This window comes from Danio rerio, chromosome 17 (genome assembly GCF_052040795.2).
Source record: "Danio rerio strain M-AB ecotype USA chromosome 17, GRCz13ab, whole genome shotgun sequence".
Classification (NCBI taxonomy): Eukaryota; Metazoa; Chordata; class Actinopteri; order Cypriniformes; family Danionidae; genus Danio; species Danio rerio.
The window spans coordinates 23770033-23788493 of NC_141037.1; the positions used below are offsets into that span (position 1 = coordinate 23770033).

The 18461-nt window shown below is 35.7% G+C and overlaps 1 protein-coding gene across 49 annotated transcripts in view; it reads left to right on the forward strand.

The window, feature by feature from the left end:
* Positions 1–18461, forward strand: part of slc8a1b (solute carrier family 8 member 1b) — a 200561-nt gene that overhangs the window by 161199 nt on the left and 20901 nt on the right. For 25 of the 49 annotated variants that reach the window (XR_015512815.1, XR_015512817.1, XR_015512816.1 and 22 more), the window contains 3 exon segments: positions 6000–6112; positions 10936–11081; positions 13847–13946. Coding sequence is in view for 25 of the 49 variants with exons in the window: in XM_087289636.1 (XP_087145762.1) it covers positions 6000–6112; positions 10936–11081; positions 13847–13946 (359 nt within the window). In the remaining 24 variants the exon portion in view is untranslated. 49 annotated transcript variants of the gene reach the window in all.

The window sequence follows — 18461 nt, forward strand, 5'->3', positions numbered from 1 at the left end:
ATGTTTGAGAATAACAATAATAATAATAATAATAATAGCCTACTCATATTAACATTAATTTTACATCTCAAAAATCCTGAGAAAAAATTGTGGTTCTTATTTTAGCCAGAATCATGCAGCCCTAAAGCGCGCACACAATCTTTTAAAATCTAGATAGAATGAACTAGTAGCTCTCACCCTACTTCACAAACAGTTGACTAATTATGTTAAAAATTGCAAATATTTTTGTTATGCAGTTTTTGTATTTATGTCTTGTTGAAATGTGCAAATGGGGCACTATTGCATTAAAAATGCAGTGAACAAAGTCAGGTTCAAAATTGTTTTGCTGTTTGATGTGTTAGAGTAAATGGTTTTTACTGAGGGGGTTTTGGGTATCTCTTTCTTTCACGCGATAATTTAGAAAATACTAACACCCAGAAAATAGCACAATATTTTGTTGAATAAAATATTACATGTTGTATAATCAGGCAAATTATGAATGAACAAATTCTTCAGTAAAAACCTTCAGAATACAGAAATGAGTAAAACTTTAAGGTTTTGTGTCTTAAAGTGTTGCCTGAGAATCTTTTTTTAAAACGGCCTTTGAGAATATGTATTGTAATTGAGGTCTACAGGCACATAAAGTGTGATAAAAGAAACACTTGAAACTATTTTATTGGTTTTTCATTTATATTAGACCGAAAAAAAAAAAATGTCCCAAAAATTGACGTGCAAAGTATTTTCGCCTGTCGTGTCTCGTCTTAAACCTTTGTGTGTGTTTGTAAAAGCAGATCTATGACTTATTGATGTAGTGGTGATGTGCTGCCGCAACCTCAGCTGAACCCAACACAGATTTAGATGAAGAGTGAAGAGGGTCTTTCCTACACACAGCTTACTATACAGTGAGGATCTGTCAAAAACTGCTATTCTGTCACAACCAATGGGATGAAAGGAAGATGAAACTGACTTTGAAATACAATAGATGGAAAGAGACAAAGAAAAATAGAGGGTGCTTGTGTTTATTAGTCTTCCCTGAAGCATATGTCAGTATTTGATAACTCTTCTGTCTTCCTCGGCTCATTCTTTAATGCCTTTTCTTCCTTATCTGACTTCCTGCTGTCACACCTGTGTTTTAATTGAAGATGCATGACTGTTGGAAGCTGTTGGGTGTTTTTGAAGTGTAGGAACTGTTCATTTGGCGCTGATGTAAAAAAAAATCTAACACTTGATTTTTTTGTTTGTTTGTTTGTAGCAGAAAATTAATTGAAACAAACTTTATTTTTGTAGTTTTTAGATATCAAATGCCAAACAATCATCATCTCGAGTGTTAAATTCTGTAGAAATGAAAATGTAAATAATCTAGTTCCAAATTAACAATAACATATATAGATCCCAAAGTAATGCAAATGCTAAAGGCAGAGTCCCACGGACTGTGCCTTTATCTTTGGGTAATACTTTCAGGCCTCATTTAGATGCTTTGTTTAGCCATCTCCAAGAAATATATTATTAAACTTGTTTTGAACTCATTTTAGACTACTCTTGTCACTCTAAGAGGCTCTTGCAGACTTGAGGACTTTTTGAAGATGCTGTTTGACTGCAGATATCGCAATAAAGAAGTTTTGCTTGTTAGGTCTCCAGGACTGGGTTCTCATTGTTTAAACCATTCAAAAATGGTAAATTCAATAAAAGAAATTATGCAAACACGATTATAAAATTGATTGTTTTTTTTTTACCAACGACAGCTTAAGTTTAAGGATATAGAAATAAAGTTCAATCAATTTGTGTAATTCTGACTATATATGATTTTTTTTATTTTTGGCCTTTGTTAGATAGGACAGTATTTATACAGGAAGCGAAGTTGGAGAGAGGTGGGGGTAGGGAAATGTCCTCGAGCCGGGATTCGATCTCGGGACGCCCTGACGTGCTACTGCACCATATGTCGATGTGCTAACCACTAGGCTATTGCGACGTCTAATATATCAATAAATTGTTATTATGTCATAACTGATGTTCAGTGAAAACATTTTTCATAATCACTCGTTTGATAAATTCAAGTTAATAAAGTTGTATCAGTCAGATAATTAAAAAAGATTTGTGTGCGTGTGCGTGTGCGTGTGTGTGTGTGTATGTGTGTGTGTGTGTGTGTGTGTGTGTGTGTGAGTGTGATTTTTTTTAAGTGCTTAACTGAGTGTACAGTACAAAATATCAAAATTTAATGACCAACCAAACATCATCCCTATCTTGAAGCAATTTCTAATATAAATCCAAAAATACAGAATGTGACTTATTTTAGAGGGAAATAAGAGTGATATGGTTATTTTAGAGTGATATTCAGTGAGAAAAATAAATGGAGACCTGAGAGATGACTCTGTTGTGTGACGTAGTTAATTGTGGAGATTTAATGTTGTAATGTTCTGTGCTGCGGTTTATCTGGGACAGGGGTCCAAAACTTGGTCCTGGAGGGCCGGTGACCTGCATGTTTTAGTTCCAACCCCGATTAAACACACCTGAACCAGCTAATGAAGCTATTTCTAGGTATACTAGAAACTTCCAGGCAGGTGTGTTAAGGAAAATTGGAGCTAAACTATGCAGGACACTGGCCCTTGAGTTTGGACACCCCTGGTCTAAGAAAAAGCTCATGCAAGCATAGAAATAGGTGGTCTGAATTTGTGAATGAAGGAGTTTGTTTCTGATTCTGGTGAGCTTGTTAGCTTAAAGACTGATGCTTTTATTTAATGTCTCCACTAAGCATGCTGGGCCGGATGTTGCTCCTGTGTAGATGGGGGAAATTCAGACAACTAAAGAGATGTGTGAAAAAGCTTTATGTCTTGAGTCAGAGCTAAATGAAAGTCCATCAGCATTCAACATGTCCACTGATTTAATTTAACATGCTGTTAAAGCAGTCATAAATATACAGCACTGGCTATTTCACAAGATACTGACTGCATCCCAGAACAATTTTAAACGAATGCAGTGTATTTTTCTTCTTTTTTTCATGATTTTATGATTTTTGGAAAAACTATGGTCTCAGTGTTTCCCAACCCTGTTCCTGGAGGCACACCAACAATGAATATCTTGGATGTCTTCCTTTTCTGACCCATTCATTTCAGATTTTGGAGTCTTTATTAATGTTCTGGGGCCGGTTACACCAGCAGTGCGCAAGTTAAAACTAAGTTACAACTTGCACATTACTAAATATTGACTTAGTTTAAATGTAACTCTACGTTCAAATTCAATATTTACGGCAGCCTCCTCCCTGTATAACGGTAGTAAAAAGATGATAGCGAGATTAGTTTACATTGAGGACCTTGCAATTATATTGAAGAATGGTCTTCCTCTACTGAGGGCCTTCATTTCATCCCCAAATCTCCCTTTTTTTTCAGTTTGTGAAAGAAGAGTGTAATTTTCTATCAAGGAGTGTTTTGTGTTAATTGTATCCATCAATTAAAATGAGAATGTCCTCATGATGAGTTTTTCTTCCTGCTCTTTTCTCTTTTATATGTAGGATATAAAAAAAAATCAAGTTTAATGTTTTCATAACTTTGTGTATTCACGATGCAGGTGTTGCCTTTTATTAGTGACTGACTATAATTCAATTTTTAGAGGACAGTTATATATAGATGGATTAGTGGCAGAATTTTAAAACAGTTTAATGATTTAAATGCCTTTATTGGATATTACGTCATTCAATGCGACTTTACTGAGAGCTTATGACCTACTAACTACAGTTTGCCTTAAGTACACAGGGTGCAACCGAAGTGAGAACAGTAGTTACTAAGCCACTAGTGAGAACTTTAAATTCCAGTTTAAGAAAGAACTTACAGTATGAACAGCTGATGCAACCCTACCCAGATGAGTTGATTTGAGGTGTGTTTGATTAGTAATAGTTTGAAAGGTGTTGTGCTGGTGTACCTCCAAAAACAGGATTCAGAAACGTGTATAGATAAATAAAGATGACTTTTTGCAATATTGTTTATGAATTAATATGAAAAGTTTCAAATTTCATTGAAAGGAAGGAAGGCATCAATTATGATATGCTAACATGATTGTGAAATGTATTACTGTGGTCAGTGATACTGTCTTTCTTATGCCTAATGATGTAGTAATAAAAGTAGAAAAGTAGATACATTTGCTTAAATATGAATAACTATTTAAAGTATAGTTTTACAGCCCTGGTTAAATAATATACAGATTAATTTAATAGAAATTAAGAAACTTTGTCTGGCCTGTACTAAGTAACATATGTATACACAAATAAGTAATCATTCTAAAAAATTATTAGATTTAAATAATGACAAACTCGTTTAAAGGGCAGTGTTGATAAAATAGTTTGGAAATAAGCTTTTTTGTATAAAATGTTGTCACACATAATTAGTTTGGTATGCATTATGTATGTAAATCATGCTAAAATGTGCATTTGCCATTATTTTTGCTTAGAATACATTTAATTGAACAGGATATATACAGAAGGGGGGAATATATTAGTAATATCGCATGAGTAGCAGTGCGATATGCTATATCTGCTCTGATGGCAGGTGGGTTTTGACTCGAGGCTGCTGTCCATTCAGAAAGAAAATCAAACATAGAGAGTCTCAAAAACTACTTTCTTCCGCCATTTATTCACATCTGCAGCTGACAGGCAGAACAGCAGAAACTGTTGCCAGTTCACAAACGTCAGTTTAAGGCTAGTATTTGAATGATTCTAAATTGATGACAAAAAAAGTCATTTTTGCTCACATTTTAAGATTATAAGGCTGAACGGCTTGAAATGCCATCAATCTACAGAGATGTCCCAGTATTTCTCTGTTAAAATTGGGATATCACAATAGTTAACCCTAAAAAGCCAACGCAAAGCAAACACTACCAGTTTCTGCTAAAATGCTGCACTTTAAAATGCAAAAGAGAGAGATCGACTCAGAATGTCACTTACCTGATTTATGATTTGTTAAGCTGTAATTTGAAACATACATTGAGAAAACGCTCAGTTTCTCTCCCTCTAAGGACTTATTACACAGTCTCTGTCGCCATCTTGTGGCAGAAACTCTACTGTCACTTACTTAGATCTGTTCAGACATGCTAACGGCGGCCAATGCACTGAATATCCAAAATCATAAATATTTTAAAATAGGCACTATCCTTAGAAATAAACTGCATAGTTGCAATCTAAACAACTACATTCTTGACTAAAAAAGCCTCAAAAAAACTATTTTGTCCAACAGCTGCAATACTGTAGAGTGTAGTGTCCTCTTGTTGCTGTATGTGGGCGGAGTAATACACAATGGTGAAGGGTGAAGAGGCTGTATGAGTGCTGTTATTGGAGAATATCGCACAGCTATCAGCCAATCAGGTTCATAAACCAGACTGAACTGTTGTAAAAGTATATGTACAGTACATATCCTATACATTAATATATTATGCTAAGAAAGAAGAAAAATAGGAGGAAATATTATTTATATTTGTGTTTGAGTGTATATTTACATTCAGACTTGGTGAGGCTGCTCTCTCTCTCTCTTATTGTCTCTTTCACTCTCTCTCTCTTGCATCATCCTCTTGTTCTGACGCTCTGCCTGTGCATGACTGCATGCCGTTTATTACTCTCTCTCTTCTCCTTGGTCTGTCTTTTCCTCACTTTCTTCTTTCTCTCCCTCTTTCTTTTTCTCTCCCCGTCTCTCCAGCAAAACAATAAAAGTCAGGATAATTGATGATGAAGAATACGAGAAGAACAAGAGCTTCTTTCTGGAGATCGGAGACCCTCAGCTCGTAGAGACCGATGAGAAGAGAGGTGGGGGGGGCATGACCTGCACCAGCAGAGGAATACACACTACACACACACATACACTGAACACCAGTCCACCCTCTGCTCTGGATCATCATCAGGATCAACTACAGGCCAAACGACACTGTCAACAGCCCTCCGGCCCCCGCGTGTGTGCTTGTATCTCTGTGTGCGTGCACGTGTGAGTGTGTGTGTTTCATGCATGCATTATTCCAACCCCCCTCCTGTTGTCTTGTTTCTGCAGGAAGACGATAACAGTCAGGGTTCTCAATCGAGAGGAGTACCATAAGCAATGCAGCTTTTTCATAGAGCTTCAGACGCCACTTTGGAGAAGGAGAGGATGGACAGTATACAGAGGTTTCTCTTCCTCTCACAGTGTCTCAGCTTTGCTTTATTTGACTCCTCTTTCCCTCTGGGCAGAGTCTTACCCTCTGTTTCTCTCTGTAACTCCTGGTGTTTCTGTGCTATGTTATTAATCTAATGGTATTCCTTAACTTTCGCTGATCATACAACTATTCACGAGATAACATGCATACATTAAAGTTTTGTTTTATTGTAAGTCATAGAAAAATAACATAATTAAGACTAAGTTTGAAGAGGATAAAGTAAAATAATTTAAATGGAGGTGTTAATGCGAGGTTGGCAGTGAAGTGTGGAAATTAAGGGGGGAAATTAAGCAATGGTCTTGGCAGATCAGAATAATGTTTTGGAATACTTTGGTGGACTCTTGTCTTCAGATATATGTCAATTAATGCAATATAATCTTATCTCATATAATGCAATAATATCTTCTAATTTCAAGAGTAATGGCATCTAACCGTAAAAGGTGTGCGTTATGTTTGAATATGTGCAGTTAAATGTATATTAACATATTAGTGTTCCAAACTGGGAAAATGTAAGTTTGCATACTTCTGGTTGGAGAAAGACGAGTTTAAACAGTGGTAGAAGCCGGTCGCTGAAAACAACCACAATTTATTCTTTCAAGCTCTGTTTCTTCTGAGCTTATCAGAGTTCTGTTGCATGGTTGTGCTCCATTGATTTATTTTACTACAATTGTTTATTAACAACTGTTGATTAAGTTAAAAGTTTGATACTGATAAGAACTTGAAGTGGCGATGAGGTTATAAAATATTCTAAGAAGGTTTTTATAAAGTCTTAAAAAGGTATTGAAATTACCTTTAGGATACCTGCATATACCCTGTATATGTCGGCACACTCAACTATATATTATAATAATATGTTTATTAATATGTTTATTGTAAACACTGCTATTTATTTGTGAGTACATATTTAATATTTTATTTTACATTTTTGTATATTTGTTTATTTAAAATTTTTATACATTTTAGCTTAAATTACAGTAATAAGGTAATATTGTGAAATATTATTCTTGTGACAAATGCAAATTTTCAGCATCATTATTTCAATCCTCAGAGTTAGTTGTGGCTTTCATAAAATATTCTGATATTATTCTGATATGCTGATACAGTATTATAAACATTTTCTGTTATTAATGTTGAAAAAAATGCTTAATACTTTTATTTAAACTGTGATGCATTTTTTTAATTCCCAAAATGTATTTATGATTATAATGTTCAAAAGAGCATAATTTATATGATATAAATATTTCATATGTCTGTCTTTACTGTGCCTTTTGGCAACCTTGATAAAAAAGAAGTATTACTTATTAATGATAAAAGTAATAACTATAGTAAATCCTGAAATCAAGATTTAGAATTGTAGTGCAGTATGCATTGTTTATTTAGCGCACAAATGCTTCAAAACATCAAAGACATTTCGATTTTTAATCATAGGATCCTTTAGTTTATAGTTATAATCATCTCTTATGCAATCTCTGTGTAGTTTACCATATAGGGTTTGTTCAGGATACTCACTGCTTCAGAAAGAAACATTCAAAGTGAACTGTTTAATTTTGTTTCCTTGCAATAATCTCCAAACTAGACACAAAGGAAACGTCCAAACACCAGCAAATGGGTGCAGATGCTGGGCTGTAAATCATGAGGAGAGATTAGGGGAGCTAAAAAAGACTCTGAGCTTGAGATTGTGAGTCGTCTTCAAAGCTAGGCTCGTTCGAGTGTGTTTCATCTCACATTTAGATAAACATTTATTTCTAGGAAGCAGACCAGCTCGCTTTCCCAGCACTTCAGTGTTTTGATGTGTATCAAATGTTTTATATCATATTTATATTTTACTCTTTGATATCAGCTTGGTTTTAGTTAATGCGGTATTTTAACCTCATTAATAAAATAAGAAAATGTACGATAAAAGAGATCCAGAGGTCAAAACACGGAAAATAGTGAATAATTGGAGAGAGAAACATCAGGTGGAGTTGCAGCTGGATTTAGTTATGTATTTTCGGAGAACATGTAACCACTCATTCATACCATTTTAGTCAGTAATTAACAACAACAAAAAATCTGATTAAGCCACTCGGATGTGTGATGAATCATTTTCAAAATAATTAATAATCAATTCCGATGGCTTTTGATTAGCTTTGCTTCTAAGATATTTGAAAGTACCGTGGATGATTCAAAAGCTTCACAAGAGAAAGAAGGTTGTTTATTATCAAATAGACACTAGGGAGAAAAAGGACAGCAAAATAGATGGTTGATGAAAATGAATGAACGGATGACTGAATGGTGTGTGTGCATTCAAGTGTGCGTGCGTGCGTGCGTGCCTGTGTGCGTGCATGCGTGTGTGTGTAATGTGCAGCATACATATGAAAATGATAGCTCTGTTTTCAAGGACAAAACAGGAAGCAAAATCCTCAGGCAATTAAGTAAATATCAGATTTCACATGCACATAAACCTGACTCGCATACGTTCATAATCTTCATACTTATGCTAAATTTGGTTGTCAGTTCACCTTTTAGTACTTCATTGTGTCCTATACACACAGTTTAGTCAACTATAATTACAATGACAACTACATTCAACAACCAAGTGTGGTTTATTTATAAACTAATTTCGAGAGGATCACATGCTTATGATCAACACGACTAGCATCTCTATAAAATGCACATTCAAAAAATGGCTACAGCATTCACGATCATTAAACACACAATGTAAGGTATGTATATATACAGTTGAAGTCAGAATTAATAGCCCCCCTTTGAATTTGTTATTCTTTTTTAAATATTTCACAAATGATGTCTAACAGAGCAAGGACATTGTCACAGTGTGTCTGATAACATTTTTTCTTCTAGAGAAAGTCTTATTTGTTTCATATCCGCTAGAATAAAAGCAGTTTTTAATTTTTTAATCACCATTTTAAGGACAAAATTATTAGCCCCTTTAAGGTAATTTTTTTCCTGATCGTCTACAGAACAAACCACTGTTATACAATAACTTGCCTAATTATCCTAACCTGCCTTAACTTAGGTTAACTTAATAACCTAGTTTAACATTTAAATGTCACTTTAAGCTGTATAGAAGTGTCTTTAGAAATATCTAGTCAAAAATTATTTACTCTCATCATGGCAAAGATAAAATAAATCAGTTATTAGAGATGAGTTATTAAAACTATTATGTTAACAAATGTGTTGAAAAAAATCTCTCAGTTAAACAGAAATTGGGGAACAAAATAAACAGGAGTTTTGTGGCCTCAGATAGATTTTTTTTTTTTTGGTTTTTTTTTTTTGTATTCAATATTATTTTATAATAATATCTCACAGACAGATATTATATGTATAATTTATATATTTTAAAAATATATTATTTTTTTTCCCCATAGAAACACCAATTTCCTGCATTTAAATTTTGTATAGAGAATATTAGTAATACTGGTTTCTCTTGTAGTTTTCTTATATCTGCTACAATTAGTGTGGTAATTCATCTGACAGAAAGCTCAGTTTTAGTAGGACATCAATCAAGCGTCTCCATCAAACTGCCCATTCCTCTTCACTTTACTCCAGCTAGTTATTAGTCTCTCTATTTTTGGCTATTCAATTCATTTTGACCAACCCCTTTGTTCAAATTATAGATTGTCCTGTCAGTTTATTGTCTTATTTACAATTCTATAAAAACTGCAAAACCACAAACAATACCGAAGACATGGGGAATATAAGACTAAACGCAGCAAAATGATCTGCAATCAGAGACTAAAAGAGATGATTCGCTGTACGATTTGATCATCTCACAAATCAATAGGCTAGTGTGGAAAACCTAGTAATTAACCAAAAAGGAGAGCTTATTGTCTGAGAATATAGATGAAGAGATGCACTGCAACAGATAAGCATAAAATATATAGACAAAGAGAAGGAGAAAGATTGTTTAGGCCACAGGAGTGAGCAGCTCTGTCTTTAATCTGCAGCAAGACTTTTGCTGGAATCCTGCACTAACGCCTCAGAGTTCATTTGTGGCTGGAGATTTATTCTTTCCATTAGATATTTCATTGGTTTATGCAGCCGTGTCTTCCTGCGAGGCTCATGTCTGTGTTGAGCTAGGGAATATAGTCATCATAACATTGTTTTTGCTGTTGCTGTTGTTGGTGTAGTGGTTTTGCCAGTTAAGAAGAAATACTAAATAAATGAGACCGATAAACCGATACCCTTCTTCCTGAAATCACCACAGCGCCACCCATAGGACTGTAATTTCCTTATTTGTCTGTCAGGTGTGTTCTAATGTCTCTAATGTAACCTAATTGATTTCCTTTCCAAACCTCTGTGTCCTTAGGTCTGCTGCTTTTCCTTTGACCCTCTCATTTCATTGAATGTGTGTGAATGTGAGTGATTGATTGGGGTAAAGCCAGAGGTTACTTATACCACACACTCAGCCAAAATCCCACTGGGCTCATAGAAGCTTCATCGTTTAGAAAAAAAAAATGGAAGAAAAAATCCTGCCCCTGACATATTTCTCATATACAGGGTCACAGTAATCTGTGTGTGTTTTATTGTAAAAGTATGTATTATAAAATGGGCCCATGTTTCTAAATTTACCAACAAAAATCTGAGATTTTGACCTTTTTAAGGATTTTCCCTTGCAGAGTTCTTTGCTGCTTTTTAACACAATTTTTTCATACAATCTAGTTGATCCAGAGAAACCAACTGATCCACAAACACACTCTGGCTGATTGTTATTGTGGTTATTGTGTTTTTTTTTAATAGTGGCTGGTTTGGTAGGTTTGTCTTCTACTCTCTGATTGGTTCTTTTGTTTTCAGACGAGGAGAAGGAGGTGGTGAAAGAAGAGGAGGAGCCTCTGACAGGTGAAGAAGAGGAAGAACGCCGCATTGCTGAGATGGGAAAACCAATGCTTGGAGATCACCCCAGAGTAGAGGTTATCATCGAGGAGTCCTATGAATTTAAGGTTTGTTATTATGGCTACATATTTCCCATGTGGGGAAAGTTCACATGGCACTAAACACCCTAAAAATTTAAATGATGAATGATATTGTAATGAAGTTTACGGCCCTTTGGCCGCCGGGAAGAAGGAGGCGGAGAACCGACGGAGCTTTAAAATGATTTATTAATAATAATGACGGCAGCTCCTCACGGAGACTGCCATTTAAATCAAAACAAACGGACGGCAGCTCCTCGCGGAGACTGCCGTCAAACTGAAAGCAAAAGTAAAATAACATGCCAGGGCCCGGTCCTTTCTCGGCTTCCTCTGCCATCGGTCCTCCTTTTATGGTCCAGAGCTCCTTCCGTGGGATCCGAGGCAGGTGCACACCGCACGTGTATCCACTCACGTGGTGGCCTCACCCCGTTCCCACGGCTCTCGGCCACGCCCCCTCGCCACAGATATACCGTTATTATCCACGTTGGTTATCATCTGTTGCTGCAATGTCAGTTATCCTTTAAAGTCACCATGAAATGAAAATATTATAAATGACACAACATTTATTACATAAAAAACATGTGCCCTCCTAATCTTTAATCAAAATGAGTATTTTTAGGATGACATGTTTATTGCATTAGCGAACAAATATGATTCTGTCAAATACTGACGAACAAATAAGTACCCAGATTAATTTGTTTACTTATTTAAGGTCACCCAAAAATGAACAAAATATTCAGCTGTAGTATTTACTTGTCAATTAGTTGTCGGAATTAAATGTCAGTCTAAACCACCATCGCTTCCTTTAATCTATAAAAAAGAAGATATTTAGAAAAATGTTTCTGCAATTAAAAAAAACTAAACTTAAATGAATATATATATATATATATATATATATATATATATATATATATATATATATATATATATATATATATATATATATATATATAAATACTTTTTTTAAAATGTAAATAAAACCTGACAAATATTTTTAACTTTTGGGAGAAGCCTGTGTCTTTTCTGGTCAAAACAAAAAACTTGATTGAGGTATAAATAATTTCGGACTTGACTTTGTGTGTGTGTGTGGGTTGGGGGGTGTTTATAAATATATATAAATATATATACTGGTGTAATGTAAATTTACTGGTGCTAATTATCACAATAAATAAAGTGTACCTTTTCAGTACATTAAGCCAATTATTACTATTTAAGACATTAAAATGCCATTTCAGTTATACTTACACTCACCGGCCACTTCATTAGGTCCATCTTACTAGTACCAGGTTGGACCCCCTTTTGCCTTTAGAGCTGCCTTAATCCTTCATGGCATAGATTTAGCAAGGTACTAGAAATATTCCTCAGAGTTTTTGTTCCATATTGATATGAAAGCATCATGCAGTTGCTGCAGATTTGCATGATTCTACTGTTCCACCACATCCCAAAGGTACTTTATTGGATTGAGTCTGGTGACTGTGGAGGCCATTTGAGAACAGCGAACTCATTGTCATGTTCAAGAAACAAGTCTGAGATGATTCACGCTTTTTGACATGGTGCGTTATCCTGCTGGAAGTAGCCATCAGAAGATGGGTACACTGTGGTCATAAAGGAATGGATATGGTTGTCAACAATACTCAATTAGGCTATGGTGTTGTCACAATGCTTAATTAGTACTAATGGGCCCAATATGTGCCAAGAAAATATCCCTCACACCATTACAGCACCACCAGCCTGAACCATTGATACAAGGCAGGATAGATCTATGTTTTCATGTTGTTGATGCCAAATTCTGACCCTACCATCCGAATGTCTTAGCAGAAATCGAGACTCATTAGACCAGGCAAAGTTTTTCTTGCTTCTATTTTCCAATTCTGGTGAGCCTGTGCAAATTATAGCCTCAGTTTCCTGTTCTAAGCTGACAGGATTGGCACCTGGTGTGGTCTTCTGCTGCTGTAGCCCATCTACCTCAAGGTTGGACCTGCTGTGCATTCAGAGATGCTCTTCTGCATACCTCGGTAGTAACTAGTGGCTCGGTTGTAACGAGTCACTGTTGTCTTTCAGTTAACTACACCAGTCTGGCCATTCTCCTCTGACCTCTGGCATCAACAAGGCATTTGCACCCACAGAACTGCCGCTTACTAGATATTTTCTTTTTTTCAGACCATTCTCTGTAAACCCTGGAGATGGTTGTGCATGAACATCCTAGTCTGTATGACTTTGAATCCTGAGTATTTCTGAAATGTGTATTATTTGCTCTTTTCTTGCAATTGTTTAATTACTCGCAGATATTCAATTTAGCTTTATTGACTTTTATTGACAATAGTTACTAGGATTTACCCATTCCTCACAATGAGTTACTAGATCACTTTAACTTTATACGATAGGTCAGATACAGTATGAATTAGAATATTTCATATCAAGATGCCAGTTTTTTTTTTTTTATGTAAAAACATTTTTTTTGTTTCTGGTAGAAGCAAGACACCCTCATTCTGTCAGGGAAGTTCAAGGATCTTAAACATTGGCATGTCATCGGTCGCCTCCACACACTTCAGGACGATGCACATGTATACGCATGCACTTTAGCCCACACACTTACCACGCTGAGACACACACACACTCTGATCCCACACACACTTAACAGCAAGGCAGACCAGGGAGCAGTCAGAAGCGCTCTGAACGGTGGTCCACCTTGTCTGAAGTGTGTTTATGTTTGTTTGTTCCTGATCTCAGTTGCACTGCGCAGTAATGAAGCGGTCATCCATTCTCTTTGTTTGCTCTCTCTGTTTCCTCTACAGAACACCGTTGATAAGCTGATTAAAAAGACAAACTTGGCTCTTCTGGTTGGCACCAACAGCTGGAGGGACCAGTTTATTGAGGCCATTACGGTCAGCGCTGGTGAGTATCTCGGACTGTGTGTGCGGAGGACTGTTTTTCTGTTATAGCAAAAAAAAATTCATCAAGGACTGATGTTAAGGACAGCATTTAGCTTAAACCTGCAATAATTCACCTGCCTGGGAGGTTCAAGTAATTAGAGGTAATCAAGTAATTTGGTTTGAACCTCTCCAGGAGAAAGATTAGACATCCCCGGGTTATATTGATTGCATCAAATGTTTTGTTTATTGTTTCCACACGAAATGTCAAAAGCATTATTCTTTGGTACTATTTTTAAAAACAAAATAATTTTTTGAATGCTAACTCAAGTTGACTACCTAAAAACCAATGGTGTCAACCAATGTAGTATCAATGGGGGGAGAGAGGGGGGGAGGGTTATAGGGTTAGTTTTGTAAGATCAGTTTTCAGATTGACCCGATCCAGAAGAAAAATCTTTTAGTGTATCAGATGTCTACTAATTTCCAGATATTAGTACATACTAAAACAAAGTAGTTTTAGTAGATATTAAACAAGGCATTAGTGTCATGGGATGTTTGGGTTGTCTATAATTATTTAGGATTTGTTGCTTCACACCTCTTTCAGTGTGGACATTATTAAAAATTCTTATAGAGTCTTTTTGTAGATGTGGCATAATACCATGTCTTAAAGTCATGACCTTTAGTATGAACAACATTGGGTTTGAAAATTATTTTGTGATGCAAATGTACTACTTGTGCAGTGTTGTCATTGTTATGGTAACTGCCATCATCTTTGGGTCACTTTAATGCCATTCCTCTCCTGTGCCATGGGATAGTAAAGTGTTCCTCGGATGTACATTTAAGAATCCTGGAATCTTTTAGGTACTTTTTCAAGTGTTACTCACTGCTGAGGCACATGGGCAGAGCTGAGCTCCAGCAAGGAGGAGCTTGAGGCCCCATTAACACTAATCGTTTACACGAATACGTTTTAATTTTAAAATGCATTATTTTTGCTACCGTCCACACTCCCACAGAGTGTTTGAGCCCTGAAAATTGAGCTTTTTGGTAACGCTTTTGGTTTTAAAACGCTGCTGCTCCATGTTAGTATGGGTGGAGGAAAACAGAGACATCTGAAAACGGAAGGCGTGGCTGCAAAAATTCGACTATCTGTTTGGGGCTTTTTTCAATATTGAATAGCCTACACAAAGTTCAGTCCTGCACCCTTTCCTTGTAAGTCCAGACTTTGCAAGTTTGATATGGAAAACTCTCGAGTCTTCTTCACTGTATGCACATTTGTAACAAAACAGAGCCTATAGCATAACTGCCTTCTTACATTTCCAGTGAATAATGTGAAACATACCCTCTCGATTGCTGAATATCAGTTTTAATAATCAATATTGGCCATTATAAAAGTATAAAGTACAATAAGCTTATACAATATAAGAAATAAAAGCAAGCAATCAGTCAATATGTAGAAGCAGTGTACGTGGTTACATAAATTCATATATTAACTTATCTTTGCACTCAACCAAAACACGTTACCTGAGAACATATAGATTCAAAAGAATAGATTTAAAAGATGTCGCTAGATAGAGACAAGATGAATTAGATATCACATTTAACAAATATAGTGTGATGAGATCCAGTGGTAGATCCTTGATGAACCATCCTATGTGCTCAAAGCACCTGAAGACTGCCTTGAGCTCAGACGCGCACATACGCTGCAGTGCATGCCAGAGTGTGTGTGTGTGGTCATGTCATGTGCGTTTTCAGTGGTGTAGTGTGGACGAAGAGCTGTTCAGAAATGCTAGATGAAATGCCAGTAAAGACGTGGATCGTTTTCAATCTAAATCGTTGTTTTAAAACTTGCGTATTAGTGGAAACTGGGCCTGAGTTTCATCTTCTCCTTGCTGAGCTTCTTCTACAAGTGATGTCACTAGAGGTTGGGGTTAAAGGCAGAGTAGATGTACGAAATAAAGCAGCTTATGGAAGGTGGAGGTGGAGCTCAGTTCCACCCACGTGGCTCTGCACCGAGCACCTTCTATAATTTTTCTCTAATATTGAGTCAATAAATTCGGATGTACTACTCAACTCACATGTTGTTTTCTATTTATATAGTAAGCATGCAGATACAGATGCAAGGTTAAAAGTTAAAGGTGTGTTTTTGCAGCAGATGCCATAGAAAATAAAATGTTCTCCAAAAATCCTTATACTGAACAGTTAAATTTTGTATCAAGAAACCTGTTTTTTTTTTGTTTTTGTTTTTTTGTTTTTTTGTTTTTTTTTTTGTTTGTTTGTTTTTTTGTTTTTGTAGTTGAAGCATTGGTTCTCTGTGATGTCCAAATAAGGGCATCTTCACTTTGAGAGTGAATAAATGCATACAGGCAAAACAAAAGTAATTCCAATGACTCCTCACAATACATTGAGGTCTTATGAAGCATGATTTTTGTCTGGTTTATAGAAAAAAAAACTGAACATTCTTTACAACAACATTACCTTAAACCACAAATTACAAAAAAAATCCTTGAGTATAAGTTTTTTGTCTCATTGTCTCATGTCTTACAATGTAAAGGAATGATTGTGCATGTTGTATTGTTATGTGATAGGTTGCGTGCACCATTAAAATACGCCTTTAAGAGTATGTGTAAATCTATCCCTGCTGTAGTTTTTACAACCTCATCTCACTTTGACACTTACAGCTGTGCGAAGAAAGTAGATGAAGGCAAAGAGAAAAACGAGAGAGGGGACTTTTTTTGGTTTGTTTTCTCTGAAGTAATTAGCACTCGCAGCACGACCTCAGAGAGACTGATGATCATAGAGACTGCAGCTCTAGCCGTGTGTGTGTGTGTGTGTGTGTGTGTGTGTGTGTGTGTGTGTGTGTGTGTGTGTGTGTGTGTGTGTGTGTGTGTGTGTGTGTGTGTGTGTGTGTGTGGATCAGGTGTGGGGACTTAGTGATTCACACATGAACACCTCTCAGTGTGCCAATTTGTGCTCTGGGGCAAAGCAAGGTTAAAAGCCTCTGTGTATGTGTGTGTGTTGCTCTATTTGCTGTTAGAACTGACCTGTAATCACCAGTGCACTACTGCTAGGCATAGACTGCTGTAACACTAAAGCCCCATTCACACCAGGAATAACTAAAAAATAAACATGTAATTTAAACAATTGTTGTAGATTTAATAAAATAATGGACACATAAAGTTAATGAAAAAAAAAAACATTGAATGCCAATTGGAATTTGTCCTGCTTCAAAGAGCTTAAGCATTTAAAGCAGATAAGTACAACTAATAAAGTTATAGTTGTTGTCATAGACACTATTCTTGTTGTAAAGATCAATATTTCACTCAAAAATGAAGATTTTCTGTTCAAATATTCACCCTATTTTTCATCTGTTTTCAAAAGAAACCAGAAAGATTCAGAAAATGTGAGTCAGTGGCTGTCGACACTTTTTATATTTTAACAATCTTTGCAATGCTGCAAAAGTCCATGGCACAAAAGCATTAAGGGTGTGTAAGAATCCACTTTGGCTATTTTAAGGATGTCAAGATATGCTCTGCACACTGCGCATGGTCTAACAGGGTTAAGAGTCAGTTGTGTCGCGTCATTGCGCATTTGCTAATTATATGGTGGAAGAGGAAAAACTCAATGGAAAAACTCAATGCTTTACTAGCGAGAAAACGGTTACAAAAAATTAATTTACTTTCTCTTTACTTTTACTGTACTTAACTTCTTTACTTTCTTATACTAAGGAAATCCGTTAATCTACATATTTAATTTAATTTGTTAAGTGTAAAGATTTGTTATGGTTAGGGTTAGTCAAACTATTTCTAAATTTAGTTCTAATGCCAGCAAATGAATATATGAACAATAATAACGAAGTGTGCACAGAAAGGTTGGAGTTATATCCAAATACACATACCATTCTTATGCCCCATATAGTGATGTAGACATATCCAGAACCCAACAGATGGAAAAAACTAACATACATAAATATTAATATAATAAATAATACTGATAATAATAATAATAACATTATACAACTGCAAATTGTCATGAATAAACCAAAAATAGTCCCATGGATATGAAGAAGGCATGGAGGCAGCGTTTTTAATTTTAATGTAGTACATAATAACTTTTGTAACATTTTAATTCTTTAATTTCTTTCATATGTTAAGATATTTGTTTATTTCTGTGCATCCTGTTTGTGATAAGCGTTTAAACCTGCATAGGCGCATAACTATGGTGTTCTGAGGCGAATAACTAAGGTGCTCTTTAGACCTGCTTTTACTTGGTCAATGGCCTATTTTTATACTAATGGTCTATTTTAGTTTTTGGAAATAGCAACGCACCAACAATGCACCTTAACACACCACCTTTTTAGAGCAGAACACCCAAATCTAAGTTGTGCAAATGGATTTGCTATTAAAACTACATGGCATTGGTTTGAAAATAGCAATAAATAGCACCAAACTCATCTTGACTTTATTTCTTCATCTGTTTTTAACAGATCTTTTATGAATCAGAAAACCTCAATGTCAATGGCTGATGACACTTTTAGAGTCAG